Here is a 15432-nt window from a genome sequence, read left to right as displayed (position 1 = left end):
TTTAAGCTCCCTGTCAGCTTTCTCTTTTCCGTACCACACCGGGTTATTTCGATCTTTAATTCTGTGGCACGGGACACACCTGCGGCTCGCTTCTCACCCCTAGCAGGTGCCACCCCACCGCGGCGGGCACATCGGTAGGGCAAAGGGCTGGGCCAGGGGGGCGTCGGGCGAAGACCACGTGCATCCTCGGGTGCTCCCCCAACCCCAGCCCCTCCCCGTGGGGGGGTTCCTTATTCCTTAAAAATTATAATAATGATATCAATTGGGGGGTGGGGGTCGAGGAGGGGTTGGGGAGCGGCTCTCTCTTTTCACCGAGGCTCCCGACACCGCCCCCCCCCCCCCCTCACCTGCGCCCATCCCCGTGGCGTCGGGGCGGGCTGAGGTTGGGGGGGAGGCTCGGGGACGGGGGGGAGGCGGGCGGCGGAGGCGGGGCCGGCGGCGGCGGCGGCGGCGGCGGCGGGGCCGGTTGTAGTCCGCAGCCCTCCCGCGGGGGCTCGGGCATCTCGGAGCGGCGGGCGGTGCGAGCGGCAGAGCCGGGGGGGGCCCGGCGGCGGCGGCATGGAGGGCGCGCACCTCGGCCGGGAGCTGCTGGCGCACGCCGCGCTGCTGCTGCTGCTCAGCCTCTTCCCCGCAGGTGGGAGCCGAGGGGAGGGGGCGGCGGGGAACTTTAGGGGACACCGGGGAGGGCAGGGAGGGGAGAGGTAAAGGGAAGGGGGGGAGGCAGAAAGCTCGTTTGCGTTTGGTATCGCCCCCCCCACCCCAGTCGCTTTCGCGGGACTCCCCGTAGGAAAAATAAAAATCGTAATTGAAAAAAAACCCCTTTGTTTGCGCTGCGCGGTTCTCCGGGGTTGGAAGGGGGCTAGGAGTATTGTCTCCCCCCCCCCCCCCCCCCCTCCGGGCCGGGCTGTTTTGACAATAAACTATCTCTTCATCAGTACAAAATGTCCCCGCGGTTCAGCGCTGCTCGAACAATAGGCAGGGGACGGCCGCCGCCGGCAGGTGCCCGGCGCTGCCCTGCCGGGGCGAAGCGCGCCCGGGGGTCGCGGGGGGACCGCGGGGGTCGTGGGCTCAGTGCCCGGCTCGGTGCAGCCCCGGGGAGAGGCGTCGGAGCCTGGCTGCTGAGCCGCTCCTAGCGAGAGCGGCTTCGGGGGTGCCAAAACTTCGGTGTGCCGGGCGGGGGACCCGAAGGATCCCGTCTGCCCGCTCGGCGAAAGGGGTTCCGCCTGGCTCGACCTCGCTGGGCTGGAGATTTGAGGCGCGGCGCGGGGTCGCGGCGCTCGGCGGCTTTGCACGAGGCTTTCGGAGCTCGGCAGGTGCCCGGGGAGGCGGCTGCTGGGGAGCTGCGCGTCCCGGAGTGGGGAAGCACGGGCTGTGCTCCTCCTACTAGCTGGCACAGAGCTGAGAGGCAGGAGCAGATGTTGGGGGCTGCACCGCCGGGCTCTGTCCTTCCCCCCCCCGGCCACTGTGCTGGAAGGGAGTACGAGTAAAATAACCAGGAATAGCTCCCGTGGCGATTTACGGGGCTCTGTTGTGAAGCACTCTGCTTTGGGACGTGAGACGTGTTGGATTTAACAGCCACCAACTTTCTTTGCTTCGCGTACTTGTTGTCCGCCCTTAAAGGTTATCCTTCCTCTTATGGCTAAACTAGCCTTCAGGAAAACTTGGGAAGCTGGCAGCGTCTCCTGGAGGTTGTGAGAGTACGGAGGGGCAAGGAGAAACTTTCTCTCCATCATTCGTCTGGTTCTGGGTTCAGACCCTTGTGGGAGACATTTCACCGCGGGGGCACGTTAGGGAAACTTGTGTAGACCAAAAATACACGGTGTGGCAGGTAGAAGTGACTTGCTGCCAAAAAAGAAGACAACTGCCTTTGGGTAGGTGCCTGTAACACCTGTGCATCGCACAGCCATATGACATCCAGGGCTAGTTTTGTGCCACGGGAGGAGGTATCAAACCGGAGGCTCGTGTCCTGGCAGAGCTGACTTTCTCAAAGACTGCTCCGGAGTTAGCACGTCACTGTGCTTGCCTCGCTGCAAATGCATGGGCTGGATGAGCTCCCACGGTCCACATTCAGACCTGTCCTCTATCCTATTGTTTATTCGTATGCAAACTTATATTAAGTATCTTTTCTTTGGCTTTTAGTCAAGAGCTTCTTCCTTTGGTTGCAGATAGGGAAGGAGGATGTAGAAAACAAAGCTTAAAGGAGCTGCTCGGAGTAAACCATTCATCTCTTCTGTCCACGGCCCCTTCCTATTCTTTGTTTTTCTTGTGTCCTAACATATGCTTCCACTTTTCCTTTCACGTGGGGATTGCTCGGTTCTCCTTTTATGCACTTTTCTGAAATGATCTTTTCTCTGTGCATCTCCTGTCTTCCCCCGAGGCTCCCCCCGTCCCCCCGTGCTCTGCCAGAGCCTGCACAGCATTTCCATCCCGCGGTCATGGAAGACTGGATACAGTTCCTTCCAGCATCCATCAATATACCCTCCTTTCAGTCAGCTGCAGAGCAATAGGAGGATCTCCCTGTGCCCAGAGGGAAGAACGTCTGCTTTCATAACACTCCCCGGTACCTGTCAGCTGGGGGGGAGGAGGACTGAAGGAGGAAGACTGAACTTGATGAGGTTTCTGATTGCTGTTGCTCAGTCACTGCCTTGACCCCCTCAGCCCATCTGAACACCCTGCCCTCCCTACACCCCTGTTTCCACCTCTCCTTTTTCTCCTCCCTCCCCTGCAGCAGTGCCAATTCCCCTGTGCATAAATGTGGCCCAAGGCCACTGCCAGGAGCAGAGTGGAAATGTTAAAGATTGCTCAATACTCAACTCTTTTCCTTCCGTTACAACCGGGAACCTTCTCCGAGCAAGTGCCTAAGTGATTTTTCTTCAGGCTTCATAATGAAGACTGGGATAAATTTGGCAAGAAGCGAGACTCGCATTTGCAGCCAGTTTAAGTACCGTTCACAGAGACTGGAGGCATTTCCCTGTGCTCTTTTTTCAGCGCAGCTGCAGCGCGGTTAGGTTACGCTGGCTCTAGGTGGGCTTTCTACCAGAAACCTACTGTCGCCTGCCGAAACAATAACGCTGCTTTGCAGGTGTGTGGATTGATTCGAGGGTCCTGACGCACCTCAAGCAGGGACATGTTGCACCAGGACACAGGTGGTATCAGAAAGGATATGTCTTAAGCACATGTAAGCCCCGGCCAGGGGCAGATCTCAGAGGAACATCTGAGTCATGTCCCAGTCAGGAGGAGTTTCTCGTAGTAGAGCTTGGCCTTTTTTCTCTTTGGTCTGTAGTGAGGGGCTCTATGATACCTCTGTATTCTCTGCATTTCAGCCTGCTGTATTCTTAACTGTAATTCTATGTTGTTTTTTTTTTTAATCTATTCACAAGATTTTTAAGGCATAGCTGTAGCTGTCAAGCTAAATACCAAATATTACGCATCTGTAGTTTGAAGGAAAGCTTCTTTCTAGCCTGAACTTTCAGTAAACAGGCTGGTGTAATCTGAGAGTAAGGAATAACAAATTCTGGATGAAACGAGAACTGCACAGCATCAGATTGTTTCAACAACATATATGTTTATCTACAATACGTGACAACTGATCCAATCTGATATCGGTCTTGTAGAAGAGAGACAGTAATCGCTCAAGGTTAAGACACTTTTCAGCTGTTTTTTTTTTTTCTCTCTGTGTCCGTGAAGATGAATGCCATCGCAGAGATCAAGCGCTGCACATTGTCTTGCTGTACGTATGTGACACACATTATTTTACAGATGTTGTTTTCTTTCTTGTGTAGTACAAACATCTTCCAGGATTTTGACTCATTTCCTTAAGTCTCCTTCAGCTGTTTAAAGAATGGCTGGAGGAAATGAGGTCTGATGTCCTAACGCATTGTAGTTACTGTAAGAACCCTTGCACTTTAAGTATAAAATATTGCCTTTTTGTAATTCCTTAATACCTTCTGAATATTCCCCTACGCAGGAAAAAACCTGCACTTGTTTCTGTCCTTCCTTTCTGTCCTTCTGCTCCCCCTGTTGAGTCTCTTCAGCCATAGGACAGCTTGAGGTGTTCACTGTGACCTTAGGCGAAAGAGATCTGATGCTAAAGACCAAGGGTATTAGAAAGTGGCAAACCAAACTTAAGTGTTTTACGTCTTTGGGACATTTATTAAAGAAAATCTGAAGAGAATGCACATGCAAATTACTACAACTCGACACAAAAGGCATTTGAAATTTCTTCCTCTATATTATTTTACTGCAGAAGTGTTGTGCTTTGCTCTTTAAGTAAATTTTTGAAGACAAGAAGGGATTTTCCAAAGGGTGCCTGACCCTCTATGACAATATGATCCGCAAACGGACGTAATTTTACGTTTGTGAGTAGTCTCATGGGCTTGTTGCCAGATGTAATGGCAACTGGAGTGTATTGTTTGTCCACTGGCCAAGATTGCTGCAGTTAGTGATAAAAGCGTAAGAGGAATGTAAACATCTGTGTTTGAAGGGAGAGAGCGACTCCTATTTTCTAGGTTATACCAATTAGAAAACACAGTAAGTGTTAATCTCTCAGAGGGTTTACTCTTGGGGATTATATCGATTTATTCTGAAAACATAGGTTTTCAGATAGACCCTTAAATGGATTTTTAATGTTCATTCTCGTGTCACAACAGAATTATTTTGTACGGCATGTAAGGCCCTTGGTTATGTTATCTTTTACAGCAAACAGGCACACAAATAACAGATAAGGTTCTAATGTTGCTAATGTGCCGTGCAACTCCTAGGCTGCTCTGTACAGATCCTTCCTGAAGACTGTAGCTAAAATAAAGCATCATTTAGTAACGTTATCAACTGCAGGGAGTTTTGTCATTGTGAGGCTGACAACATTAAAAGTCTATGATTTTAAATGTCATCTGACAGCCGAGTCCCTGATCACGTAATATAATCATTAAATACCTGATACGGAGAAGAACTCAGTACTGTCTGCTAAGCACTGACAGCTGTAAATCTAAGTGATAAAGAGGATGTATGGGCTGATTTAGAGTAAGAAGAGATGAAAACTGTGGAAGAGAAATTGGAAAGTCATAACGCGTCTCTTGTATGTTCTTTGAGACCTGACAAATGCCAGGTTAGTTCTGCATTTACTTTCCTTTCCCATCAGTCATTGTCTTATGCTGAGTGCTTCTCCACTCGTGCTGGGTGACCATGCTCTTCATGACACAAAGCAGACTTCTAGGAAAAGCTTTGTGCAAAAGCCACACTGGAAAAAGAAGTGAAACTAGCCGGTTATGAAAGAAACTGTGCAAATATCCCCCGTCATTCAGAGCCTGCATGTTTCAGAGGGGCAGAAATGGCCTGAATGAGCTGTGTAAGTCAGCAGTGTTTTGGGTATTCACATACCTAGGCCACTCAGAACTAACTAGGTTCCTGCTGAACAGCATCATGAGATTAAAAACTGGCACTTGGCTCTCTTAATCTGTTTTTTTTTTTTTTTTTTCTGTTGTTGTTGTTCAGGAATTAATGGGTGCACCAACGTCACGGGTTGAAGCTTTTGTCCACAGCCCTCAGGACTGGAAACTTCATTCTTTGCTAAATGAAATCTGACTTTCTCGCACATTCACCTGACTCCAGCAGCAGGGTTTCTGAGAAACAGAACAAATATTAGAAAGCTTCCACAGAGCTGTAAGAGTACGGCTGCAGGGGACCTGCAGAGGTCATCTGGTCCGTCCCCTGCTCTCTACCAGGGTCAGGCATAGCAGATCTTCCCAGGCAGATTTCTGGCCGGCTGCTCTAAGGCAGACTTGTGGTACAGATTTTCCCACTTGTTTTTGTTTTATAATGCTTAACTAATTGTTGGAGTTGAAAGCTTCTCTTGATATTTAACCTCAACTACCTTGCTGTTGCTGAATTCCGTTCTTTTTTTCCCATGTTCTGGTGGACATAGTAAAGTGCTGATCACCATCTTCTTGATGATAGCATTTTGCATATTGGCAACTAACATCACACCTTTGACTTTTCTATGATGAACAAGTACAGCTTCTTCAGCCTTTTCTTTTGGTGCGTCTTTTGTAACTCATCCTCCTCTTGTTGTTCTTCTCAGCCCTCTCCAACTCGTTTGCATGACCTCCAGGGGCGATGTGTAAAATTGACACCTGACTCCTGAAAAGAAATGTAGTGCTTCCAGGTTTAACAAGATAGTTATTTCTCTGTGTAGTGTGCTGCAATTTGATTCAAAGCATTGTAAATCTGATTTTAATCATGATTTAAATCAGCCAACAGTAAGCCTCATTCTAACTGTTTTGCATTTGTACTTAATCATTTTGTAAAGAAAGGTTTAACCTCCTTTATTACCATTGAGATAGTTTTAATTAAATATAGCCTTTGCACTTAATGTTATACTCAGTTTGATTAATCACAGTGCATGTATTTAAGCAATTATGTAGCTTGTTACATACACACTTATTCTGATTCTTCATGTGTATGTTTCAGTATGAAGACAGAAAGTGTTGACATTTCTTATGTATTAGATAATTGATTTTTTACTTATGATTTGCATCAATTACAATGGAGGAAACCAGAATTCTGAAATGTTCTTCTGTTAGATAAAGAGCACCACAGAGAAGCCAGCCAATTCCAAAGAAAAAACTCATTGAGAAATGTTTTGAAATAAAGAATTAATGTCTGAAAGCCGTATCTGTAGTCAAAACTGGCGGTTTCTAGTCACTGTGCTGCAAAAATTTCAGAACTAGTCGATCTCATCCTCTTTTTATTCCTAGAATGGAAATGGAAAGAAACATTCATGTATTTTTTTCAACTCCTTTACACTAGCTCATTTCTGAATGGGCAGGTTGCTTAATTGAGTTGGACTGAATGAACTAAGTAAGGAAAATATTTTCTCTGCACTTGCAAGGAAACTCCAGATGCCAAGGACTGGTTTATCACTGCTGCACAACCTATCTAGAGGTGCTCAGTTAATGACTTCCATCAATTCAATTGTTTGATTATCTTTAAAATGTTGGCAGCAAATGTAAAGCTTGAATAATATTATGCCTTTTAATTTTTCAAGGAGTATAGGAGGTGTAAGTTCTAATTCATGTTGTAGTTTCAAAATTAGTTTTGAATATTTTTACTTTTTAAAAGGAAAATATGCACTATAAAATGCCATATTTTTATTTTTTAATGTAGTATTAAAATAAAAACGCACATTAATGTGGTATTTCTGCCAGAAATGGTTCTGTTTGTATGCGTTAGGATTATATAGATGCTCTCCTGCACTAGCAGCTAGTGCTGATGCATTCAGTTCTGCTTCTCAGTGACTGTCTGATTCTTTTCTTTACTTTTGCTGCCACTTTGTTTGCTATTTTATATGGCATAGAAGCACTTTCTGTGCCTAGATGAGCATAACTTTATAACTTTGGAAAGAAATCATGTTCAACAAAATAAAGCTTCCTCCCAGTAGCATTCGTTGTAACACAAGCTGTTGACGTTTCCTATTTCATAGCCTGTCTGACTTCCAGGTATTATATATAAAATTGCTGACTCTGCAATAATGCTAATATCATCATATGTAGGATTTTGGGTATGCAGCACAATAAAAGAGGTCAGATTGGAGCTGCTGGAGTAAACTCTGCATTTCTGGTCTCCTCCTATAAACTAGATACCATCAAAAAAGATACTGAAATGGGATTCCTTGCTTAGGCAGGTATTCAAACCGTACTCATGGCAGGATGCCATCTCGTGCATGTGCATTAATCTCTTCTGTGGTAGGAAGGAGGACAAGTGTTTGAGTAAGTAGCTACCTACGTGCATGCCATGTATGCAGTTTCTGGTAGGGCCATGTTAATAAACTAGGAGGTAAAGTACAACTCGCAAGAAAAATATATGTGGGACTTTTGCGGATTAAGTTAAAAGGCTGAGTTATGTATCTCCTTGCTAGAAGATGACTTGAGAAACGAAACTGGATTGTCAGAAATATATTCTAATCTCTATATTCAAGGCACTTCCAAGACGTTGTCACTGACAGTCTTGCTCGGTGTTAGCATGATTACCCCAAACTGGATTTCTTCACCCTCAGAGGTTCTGAAGAACCTGTGAATGAATCCTCCAGAAGTCTCTGTACTCACAGTTTCAGCAGACATGTGCAAGAATATTTCTCTAACGCTGTGTCCCCCTTTAAAAATATGTGTATTAGAGTTGGCGTTGCTGGTAAGACAATGCTTTTACACAATTTTTTCACAACATCCTAATTAGCAGCAAAGCTTGTGCACTAGTTAAATGAAGGAAATCTAACTTATTTCAGGCTTATTAGAAATCACTGAATGGATGAAATTAGTTTATATGGACAAACGTGGAAATACACCAAAACTGGCTTCTCAAATACATTAATTTGCCACACGGATGCATTACATGTGATGCAATGACTTGTACTGCAGTAATAGAGCTATATAAATACCTTATCCACCTTATCACTGAAAACAATTTTTATCTCATGATTCTGCCAGTTCTTTCAGTGAGGGAAAAGAGAATACAGCGTAATATGTGCATAAAAAGTAGCTCTGCCATTTCTGCAAAATTTGGTGAGCATGTTTATTAATCTGAAGTTCTTATTTATTGCTGCAATCTTCTAGGAAAAAGTACTGAACTAAGTACCTAGAGAAAGTAAAAAAGCAATGCTCCTCTTTGTGGTATTTAATGTGGTCCATCATAAGAGCAATGATAACATAATTATGCAATTATTGGTATATTTTCCCCTCTGGAGGCCTTATGTAGATGATTACCAGTGCACCTTTTAATGAAATTGCTACTATTTGATAAAATTACTGCCAAGATTTTAAATAATAATAATTTACATTGCCAAAAGTCTTACATCTCCTTCCTCAGTTGAGCCTGTTCCAAACAGGAATTAGTTCAGGTTGCAGAACGATTCACTTTTCTCCAGTTTTCTCATTTATCTTCGTTAAAACTACCTTTTCACCGAATTTCGGAAAACATGCTTTCAAGCCCATGTTGTTCATTACAAGGAACATTTGTTCAAAATGGAAGTTGAAAGATACTGCACCTTTTAATGTAAATGTCAGCAAAGAGAAGTGAGAAGAAAAAGCTATCAGAGAAACAGACTGGATGAATGACAGCTGAATTTGAATACACCATGTATTAGTGCACTTTTTGATTTCCTTTAATTGTTCTCCTTACTTACTTTATAATTTGTTTATTTTATGTGTCTACCAGCTGCAAAAAGTGTGGGAACAGCTGTTTAATAACTAATTTTGGAAATTAGAGGGGGGAAAAAAGAAATATTTGTGTAGAAGTAAGGATCAGTCTAAATGCTGTATATTTCTCAAAACTGACAAGTGTTGTGGCAAGCAATTACTCTTTCTTTCTGTAAATCCTACTTAAACGTGTGTATACACATTTATTTATCTGTCCTCTGTAATTTTACTTTGAATAAGAATTAGTGGGTAGTCGCTTTAAGCTCAGGCCTTTCGTTTTGTTTAAAAACTTAAGTCTGGTTTTGCTTGTGAACACGTTGCCTGTAGATTCCTTCTGTGGTAGGAAGTTTGGGTGCGGGAGACCATAGCGTGTCAACATGATGTAATAAAATGGATTAATCACCTAGAATAGGTTGTTGCTCGTTGTGCTTCAAGATGAATGACTGGGCTGCTATAGTTCATATCATGCTCTTACAAAAAGAAACAGCCCCAAAGCCATGACTACCCAGAAAAAGAACATTCAGGAAGGTGTCATGTACAACCATGGAGAGAAGCATGATGTTTGATGCTGCCAAGGTGATTTGGTATGTGTGCTGAACCAGAGTTTCGTGTCTGCCTTTGAGAAATGCCTCTATTAGCTGTATTAGCAGAGTAAGTCATGGCAATCAGAAAGGGCAAGCTTCTTGGTAGATGGGAAAAGTGCCCTGTTTGCATGGCTTGGGTTTCCTCACTCCAGCAAGGAAAAACAAAGCTGGGGGAAGAGGAATGTATGTCTTCTGCCTCTGGAAGGTACATGTACCTCCCCCAGCCTTTTGCCTTGAGCAAGCTTTGCTCTGTAAAAGCCATCTCTTGCACGTTTGTTTTGCAGGTCATGCGCAGAGCTTGGTCTGCTCGGCCTGCTTCTGAAATAAGGGAGCAAAGTACGATTAGCTGCATTTGCTAATTGCTGACCCTTCAGGAGGACCCGCTGGCTTCCGCCCACAAGCAAGGGATCAGCCTGGGTGCTCATGCTTGTCCTGCCTGACATTCCTGTGAATGTCCCTTTTGGAGAGTGGGATATGCAGGGGGTTGGAGAGTTGGCTGGATTTGTCTTCTGCCCAACCATGTGTTGCCACCTGGCCCTCATGCTTCTGTTTCCGATTAACCACATGTCATTCGGAGGGCAGATGATCTCTCTTTGGAAGTAACCAGGTGTATTCTCAGTTATCTGAGCCGTTTTCAGAGCTTTTTGTTTGTTCTGTGGAGTCCCGTCCCAGGGCGTGAGATGCTTAGTGATGCGGTTCTGTGTAAGAGCAGTCCCAGGACATAGAGCTGACGCCTTCTGTGGGATGGCACTGCATAGGGAGGTGGCATGGCAGGGGTGTCTTGCAGCCAGGGTCCAGCCACCCCTGTGGTTCCTCATGCTTGTGCCTTCAAGGATGATGAAGACAACCTTTGTTCCAGGCTCCTTCCATTTCCTCTCTGGAGTTTGTCATGGGTAGGAATCGCCTGGCTTCACACTTGCTCTTTGTGTTGGGAGATACCCATTTCTCTTTTCCTCTGGCTGCAGAAGAATTCTCTTTGGTTGCTCCTTTGAGCACTGGGCTGTCGAGCTCCCTCCTCCTGCCCTCCCCACAGCCCATGCTGCCCCTCTGCCCCTGCAGGGTGAAGGGCTTGGGACTGGGGAGGGGACGATGAGGATGCTGTGTGAGAAGACAGTGATTGCCCTCATGCAGCTGGGTAAACACCAAAGCCCTGCTCATCCTCCCCCCGTTTTTCTGCTTGGTAGCTTGGAGCCTCTGAGGATGCAAAACTTCAGTGCAAGTGCTAGCACAGGCACTGGGAAGGAGAGCACTTCTACTTGGGAAATGCACAACGCCGAAAAGTCTGTTGGTCTGCAGATGGCAGTGACTCTGTTAGATGGGTTAGAAGCAAAACACCTGGGTCTGCAGGGCAGCCTAATCAGTCTAAACCCTATAATACATGCTTGCTGACAGTTAAGTTAGTTTTCAGTCTCCAGAGTGAAACCGGCGCAGAGGGGCAGGTCAGTCTTTCTATTAGTAAGGAGTTATGGCATTCATGTGGCATTCATATGTCCTGCGAGTCAGCTATACTTGCAAGGAACAATCATGTCTTCGGTCTATTTTTGGTCTTTGTCTTTGAGGAAAACAGTAGCCTGGGTGTTGGCGTGGCTGGTTTCTTCTGCAAAGTAAGAGGGTATACTGCTAGCCTTGTTTTCCCCCACAGTGTAGCTGTAGTGGTATGTGATGCAGCTTTCAGATCAAATCATTGAAAACTGACATTTGCCATTGCAAAACTTTTCATCTAGCATAAGGGAGAGTGTCTGTTTGGTGAAGTGGAGCAAAACAAGTAAGCATATGATAGCATCTCTCCTTTGAAAAAATCTGGGAGATTTTTATGCACCAGAGTAAATTAAAGTTCCTTCAGTGTGATTAACATGTGAGTTTTCCACTTATTTGTTTCTTTGGGGCATAAAATGGCAGGGAAAAAAAAATCTTATTGAAATGGTCTTAAATTTGGCTGTACAATAACATATATCAAGTGCATAGTGGCTTTAACAAATAAGAGATGGAGTTGGAAAGGTGATACTCTTCAATTAGACCAACTAATACAGAAAAACAGATGGGCTTCTTCTGTCTGTGACTTTTGCATGTGAGTTAGAGTCACTTCTGCTTCTGCTCTTTCAGACCTGCAGGAGAATTGTGTGTCTGAAAACATATTCATTTTTCCAGCAGTACTGGGCATGCTGAAAGAGGATATTACCTCCCTGCAAGCTATGTCGTGTTGATATCCCCAGGCCACTGTATCTACAACAGTGCCACTACTTTAACTGATAAAGCCTATCTCTTGTTTCTGCTCTCTTATGTTGTTGTAGATGAGAAACTGAAAAATGCAATGAGTGAAGTCTGTGTGATATCTCTTGAAACGAAGTCAGTGCCCAGCTCTGCTGTTGTTGTGCTGCTCCACCTGCAGCTGCTGGAGAAAGGGTGGGTTTCCAAATGTGTGTGGGGGGAGTTCTTAAACAACAACACTGCGTGACAATAGGAAGATTAGGGATCCTTGCAATGAGGTATTCATATGTGGTGGCTGTAATGTGAAGTTGTGCTGTGCCCTCATCTTGGAAGATGTTTGAGATAAGTTTAACTTGGAAGGGAGTAGGATAAGGCACAGTTTTTGGTAGTTGTTATTGTTTTTTTTTTTTTTTTTTTTTTTCTCTGAATGCTATCTGTTGTGTTGTGGAAATGCTACAAACGTGTTCCTTTTAATGTTTAGGTAAGAGTTGAAAAAGGAAGCATAGGGACTAAGCTGCTGGCCTAAGGTTTTGCAGGAAACCTGTGGCAGAGCTGGGAATAAAATCCTCACTGTGTGACTCTTCGGTTTATCCCATGGCAGTCCCATGTCCTTTGTTTGCTTGGCAGCTGGAGACGATCTCCAGTTGCTTACGAGCGTGATGGGGATGTGCACCTGATGTGCTTTCCCCTGCTATGGCAGCCCTGTGGCTGAGGCTGAAAAAACTCCCGCATAAAAAACAACTTTTTTCCAGGTTGGTGTACTCCTTAGCCAAAGGTTTTGTGTTTGCACATCCCTTAATTGTTACAGGAACATTCTGCTGTCCTTAATCATATCCCTGCAATTTGACCTGAATTTCCTATTGGTATTATCTAGAGCCGTTTCATTTTCTAATTCCTCCAGCCTGGTTTTCCAGATGTTTCTTCTGCATGCAAAACTCAACAGTGCCGTACTCCCCCTTTTTCCTCCCTCTCCCTCTGTTTTTAGGGCTTAGGAAGCTGCTTTTAATATATTCATGTATTCTGCTGCTTTTTACAGTTACACAGCCTTGTTCACGAGTGATCCCAGCATTGTAGTTCTTAACTCAAATTTGTTATTTTACATGGAGAAGCTAGGGTGGAATTGACTGGTTTTGGCTGTGGGACACAGATTTAGAACATCCAAAATGAGTCTTGGGCTGTCCAGCTCTGAGCTTCGCATATTTTTTATTTTTATTTTACATTGTTAATTATTAAGTATTTGTCATTGCCAATTTATTTTGCTAGCATATTATAATTATCTGCTGGTTGCCCTTGAGGACAACTCCAGAGGGTTGTTCAGAGCCCCAGTGTGGTGTTCTGGCTATGCAGTGCATGGGGAGTGTTGTATGTTTCATGGTGGGACCGTGGCCAACAGTACAATTACCTGTCCCTGGTAGTCTGCAGAAGCCGTGGGAGCAGAGGATGGATTTCCTCTCTTCCCCTTGTCCTGTGGGGCCCCTGTGGTCAGGTGGGCATCACTGAGGTTGGGACGCTCAGCTAAATAATGAGATTGTGGTTCACCTCCTTTTCCAAGATGTAAGGAGATAGGGAGAGAGCATCAGCATGCCAGGATGCATCCTTTCTCTGTACCTGACCCACCCCTGGGAATTTTGAATTGAGACATAGCCGTGGGTTCCTCCATCTTGTTGCTGAGAGAGTTGACAGTCCCACTGGTGACTGGTAAAGTCATGGTCCTTCCTGGGGTCAACATGGAGCCCTGGGAGGAGACAACAGACTGCATCCCATGGGGTTCTGCACTTGGAGATCTCTTACCATCCTTAGCATATAGGATGCCCACAGACATGATTCCCAAGTTATTAGTGTTACCATTATGGTTGTGTGTTTATAGTTGGTGTTACTGGGGTGCACAAGAGCAGCAGTGAGCCTGGAAGAGCACCCTTGTTCTTCAGGTGCTGTACAAATGGAGCAGTCTCAGACATGAGGCATTAACAATCTGTGAAAAGATCAAGAGATGGCAGATGGACATATGCTGTGGGGATTAATACACTGGATTACAAGTTGGTGGTTAAACTCTCAGATTTCTGCTATTTAATTACTCCTCCAAAAAGAAGATACAAAGTCATTCCCTTCTTTCTAAGCACTGTTTTAATTCTCTTTTAAAAATAGGCGATATTTGGGTGCATAACACTAAACACATCTGGTAGTCCTTCCTTTTGCCACCTGTTGTCTTTACACTGCCATATTTCCTTCTCCTGAAGACACCTTGTTTCAGAAGGTGACAGGTAAACTTTAGGTTGTGGGAATTCCTTGCACAAGGCATTAAATCAATTTGTAAATTGTTTGGCAGAGAAATTGTAGGCTGTGTAAAAGGAACCATAAAAACATTGTCTTGAAATGTGCATGATGGCTTCAACTACAATATTGTAGCTTGTGTTGTGGGGTACCACAGTATGCTCATTCCATCTTTGCCTTTCTTTCCCTGGCTCCAGTATGTAATGTATTTCTTGTGCCCCTGGATGGAGTCATGCTCCGCTGTGTTGTTTACCACCTGTAAAAACTACCCACCAACTTGCTAGATGGTCTGGTAATAAACGTTACACAATTTAAACTCCTAACCTGAATGGGTATGATGAATGCTAAGGAAAAGAGTAGGTAAACGTCACAAACATCACATAAAAATACAAAATTATGTTTTTCGTAATCTTTCTGGCAATTACTATTTCTGGGATGTTTGTTTATGTGTTCAGTCGTGTGAGCTTGTGTAGAGGATTAGTGGACCTTGTGTGGAAATTTTCTGGTGGCACTGGAAAAACAGTCGCTGTTGGTTGGACTGCCTGTCAGTTTGTAAGCAAATACAAATCAGAGGGAGATGGGGAAGGGACAGGGGCTCCCTCCAAAACTCACACCACAGAGTAATTAGATTGTGGTGGTTTGACCATCCTTTTCTGCCCACTCTGTCCTAGCTGCTGGGTTTGTCAAGAAGGGGAGCAGTTATCTGACCCGCTTTCAATCCACATTAAAAACAACTAAAGCTGTGAGATAAGTGAATTAAGTCTGGACTACGTAATCTCGTCCCAGCAAATTATCTGATTGTTTTTCTTGAGTATCTGTTGTTATCTGTTGGGCAAGGAAATTCAGCCTCAGAAATGAAAAGACTCATTTTCTTGAATGGAAGTTGGGGATGTTTTTTGAGAAATGTTTCCCTCTTTCAGACATGGACATCACATGTCAAGTCCAACTGTGCCGTATTGTGCTATACGTTAGAGGGGCACGAGGTGATGGTTATTGTTAGGATTAAAGAGCTGGTCTTCGGAAGGGGACAGGTTTGTTGCTGCAGTATCCCTCAGCATTTGCACACACCACAGTGATCTGTATGGTTCAGACAGATCCACACTCCTTTTGTAGGTTGGTTATGGTTTTAGTCTATGCACCACTTGCCTTGGGTCTGTTCCTTACCTCTGCCAACCCATCGATTA

The 15432-nt window shown here is 44.8% G+C and overlaps 1 protein-coding gene across 1 annotated transcript in view; it reads left to right on the top strand.

The window, feature by feature from the left end:
- Positions 1-558: 558 nt before the first annotated feature.
- The window catches only part of KIT (KIT proto-oncogene, receptor tyrosine kinase), a 53890-nt gene continuing 39016 nt past the window's right edge, over positions 559-15432 (top strand). Inside the window, 1 exon segment of the mRNA XM_040555436.1 lies at positions 559-634. Coding sequence (XP_040411370.1) covers positions 559-634 — 76 coding nt within the window.

This window comes from Cygnus olor, chromosome 4 (assembly GCF_009769625.2).
Source record: "Cygnus olor isolate bCygOlo1 chromosome 4, bCygOlo1.pri.v2, whole genome shotgun sequence".
Taxonomy (NCBI): Eukaryota; Metazoa; Chordata; class Aves; order Anseriformes; family Anatidae; genus Cygnus; species Cygnus olor.
Note: the sequence above shows the minus strand (reverse complement) of the source record. Positions and strands in the feature narration are given on the sequence as shown.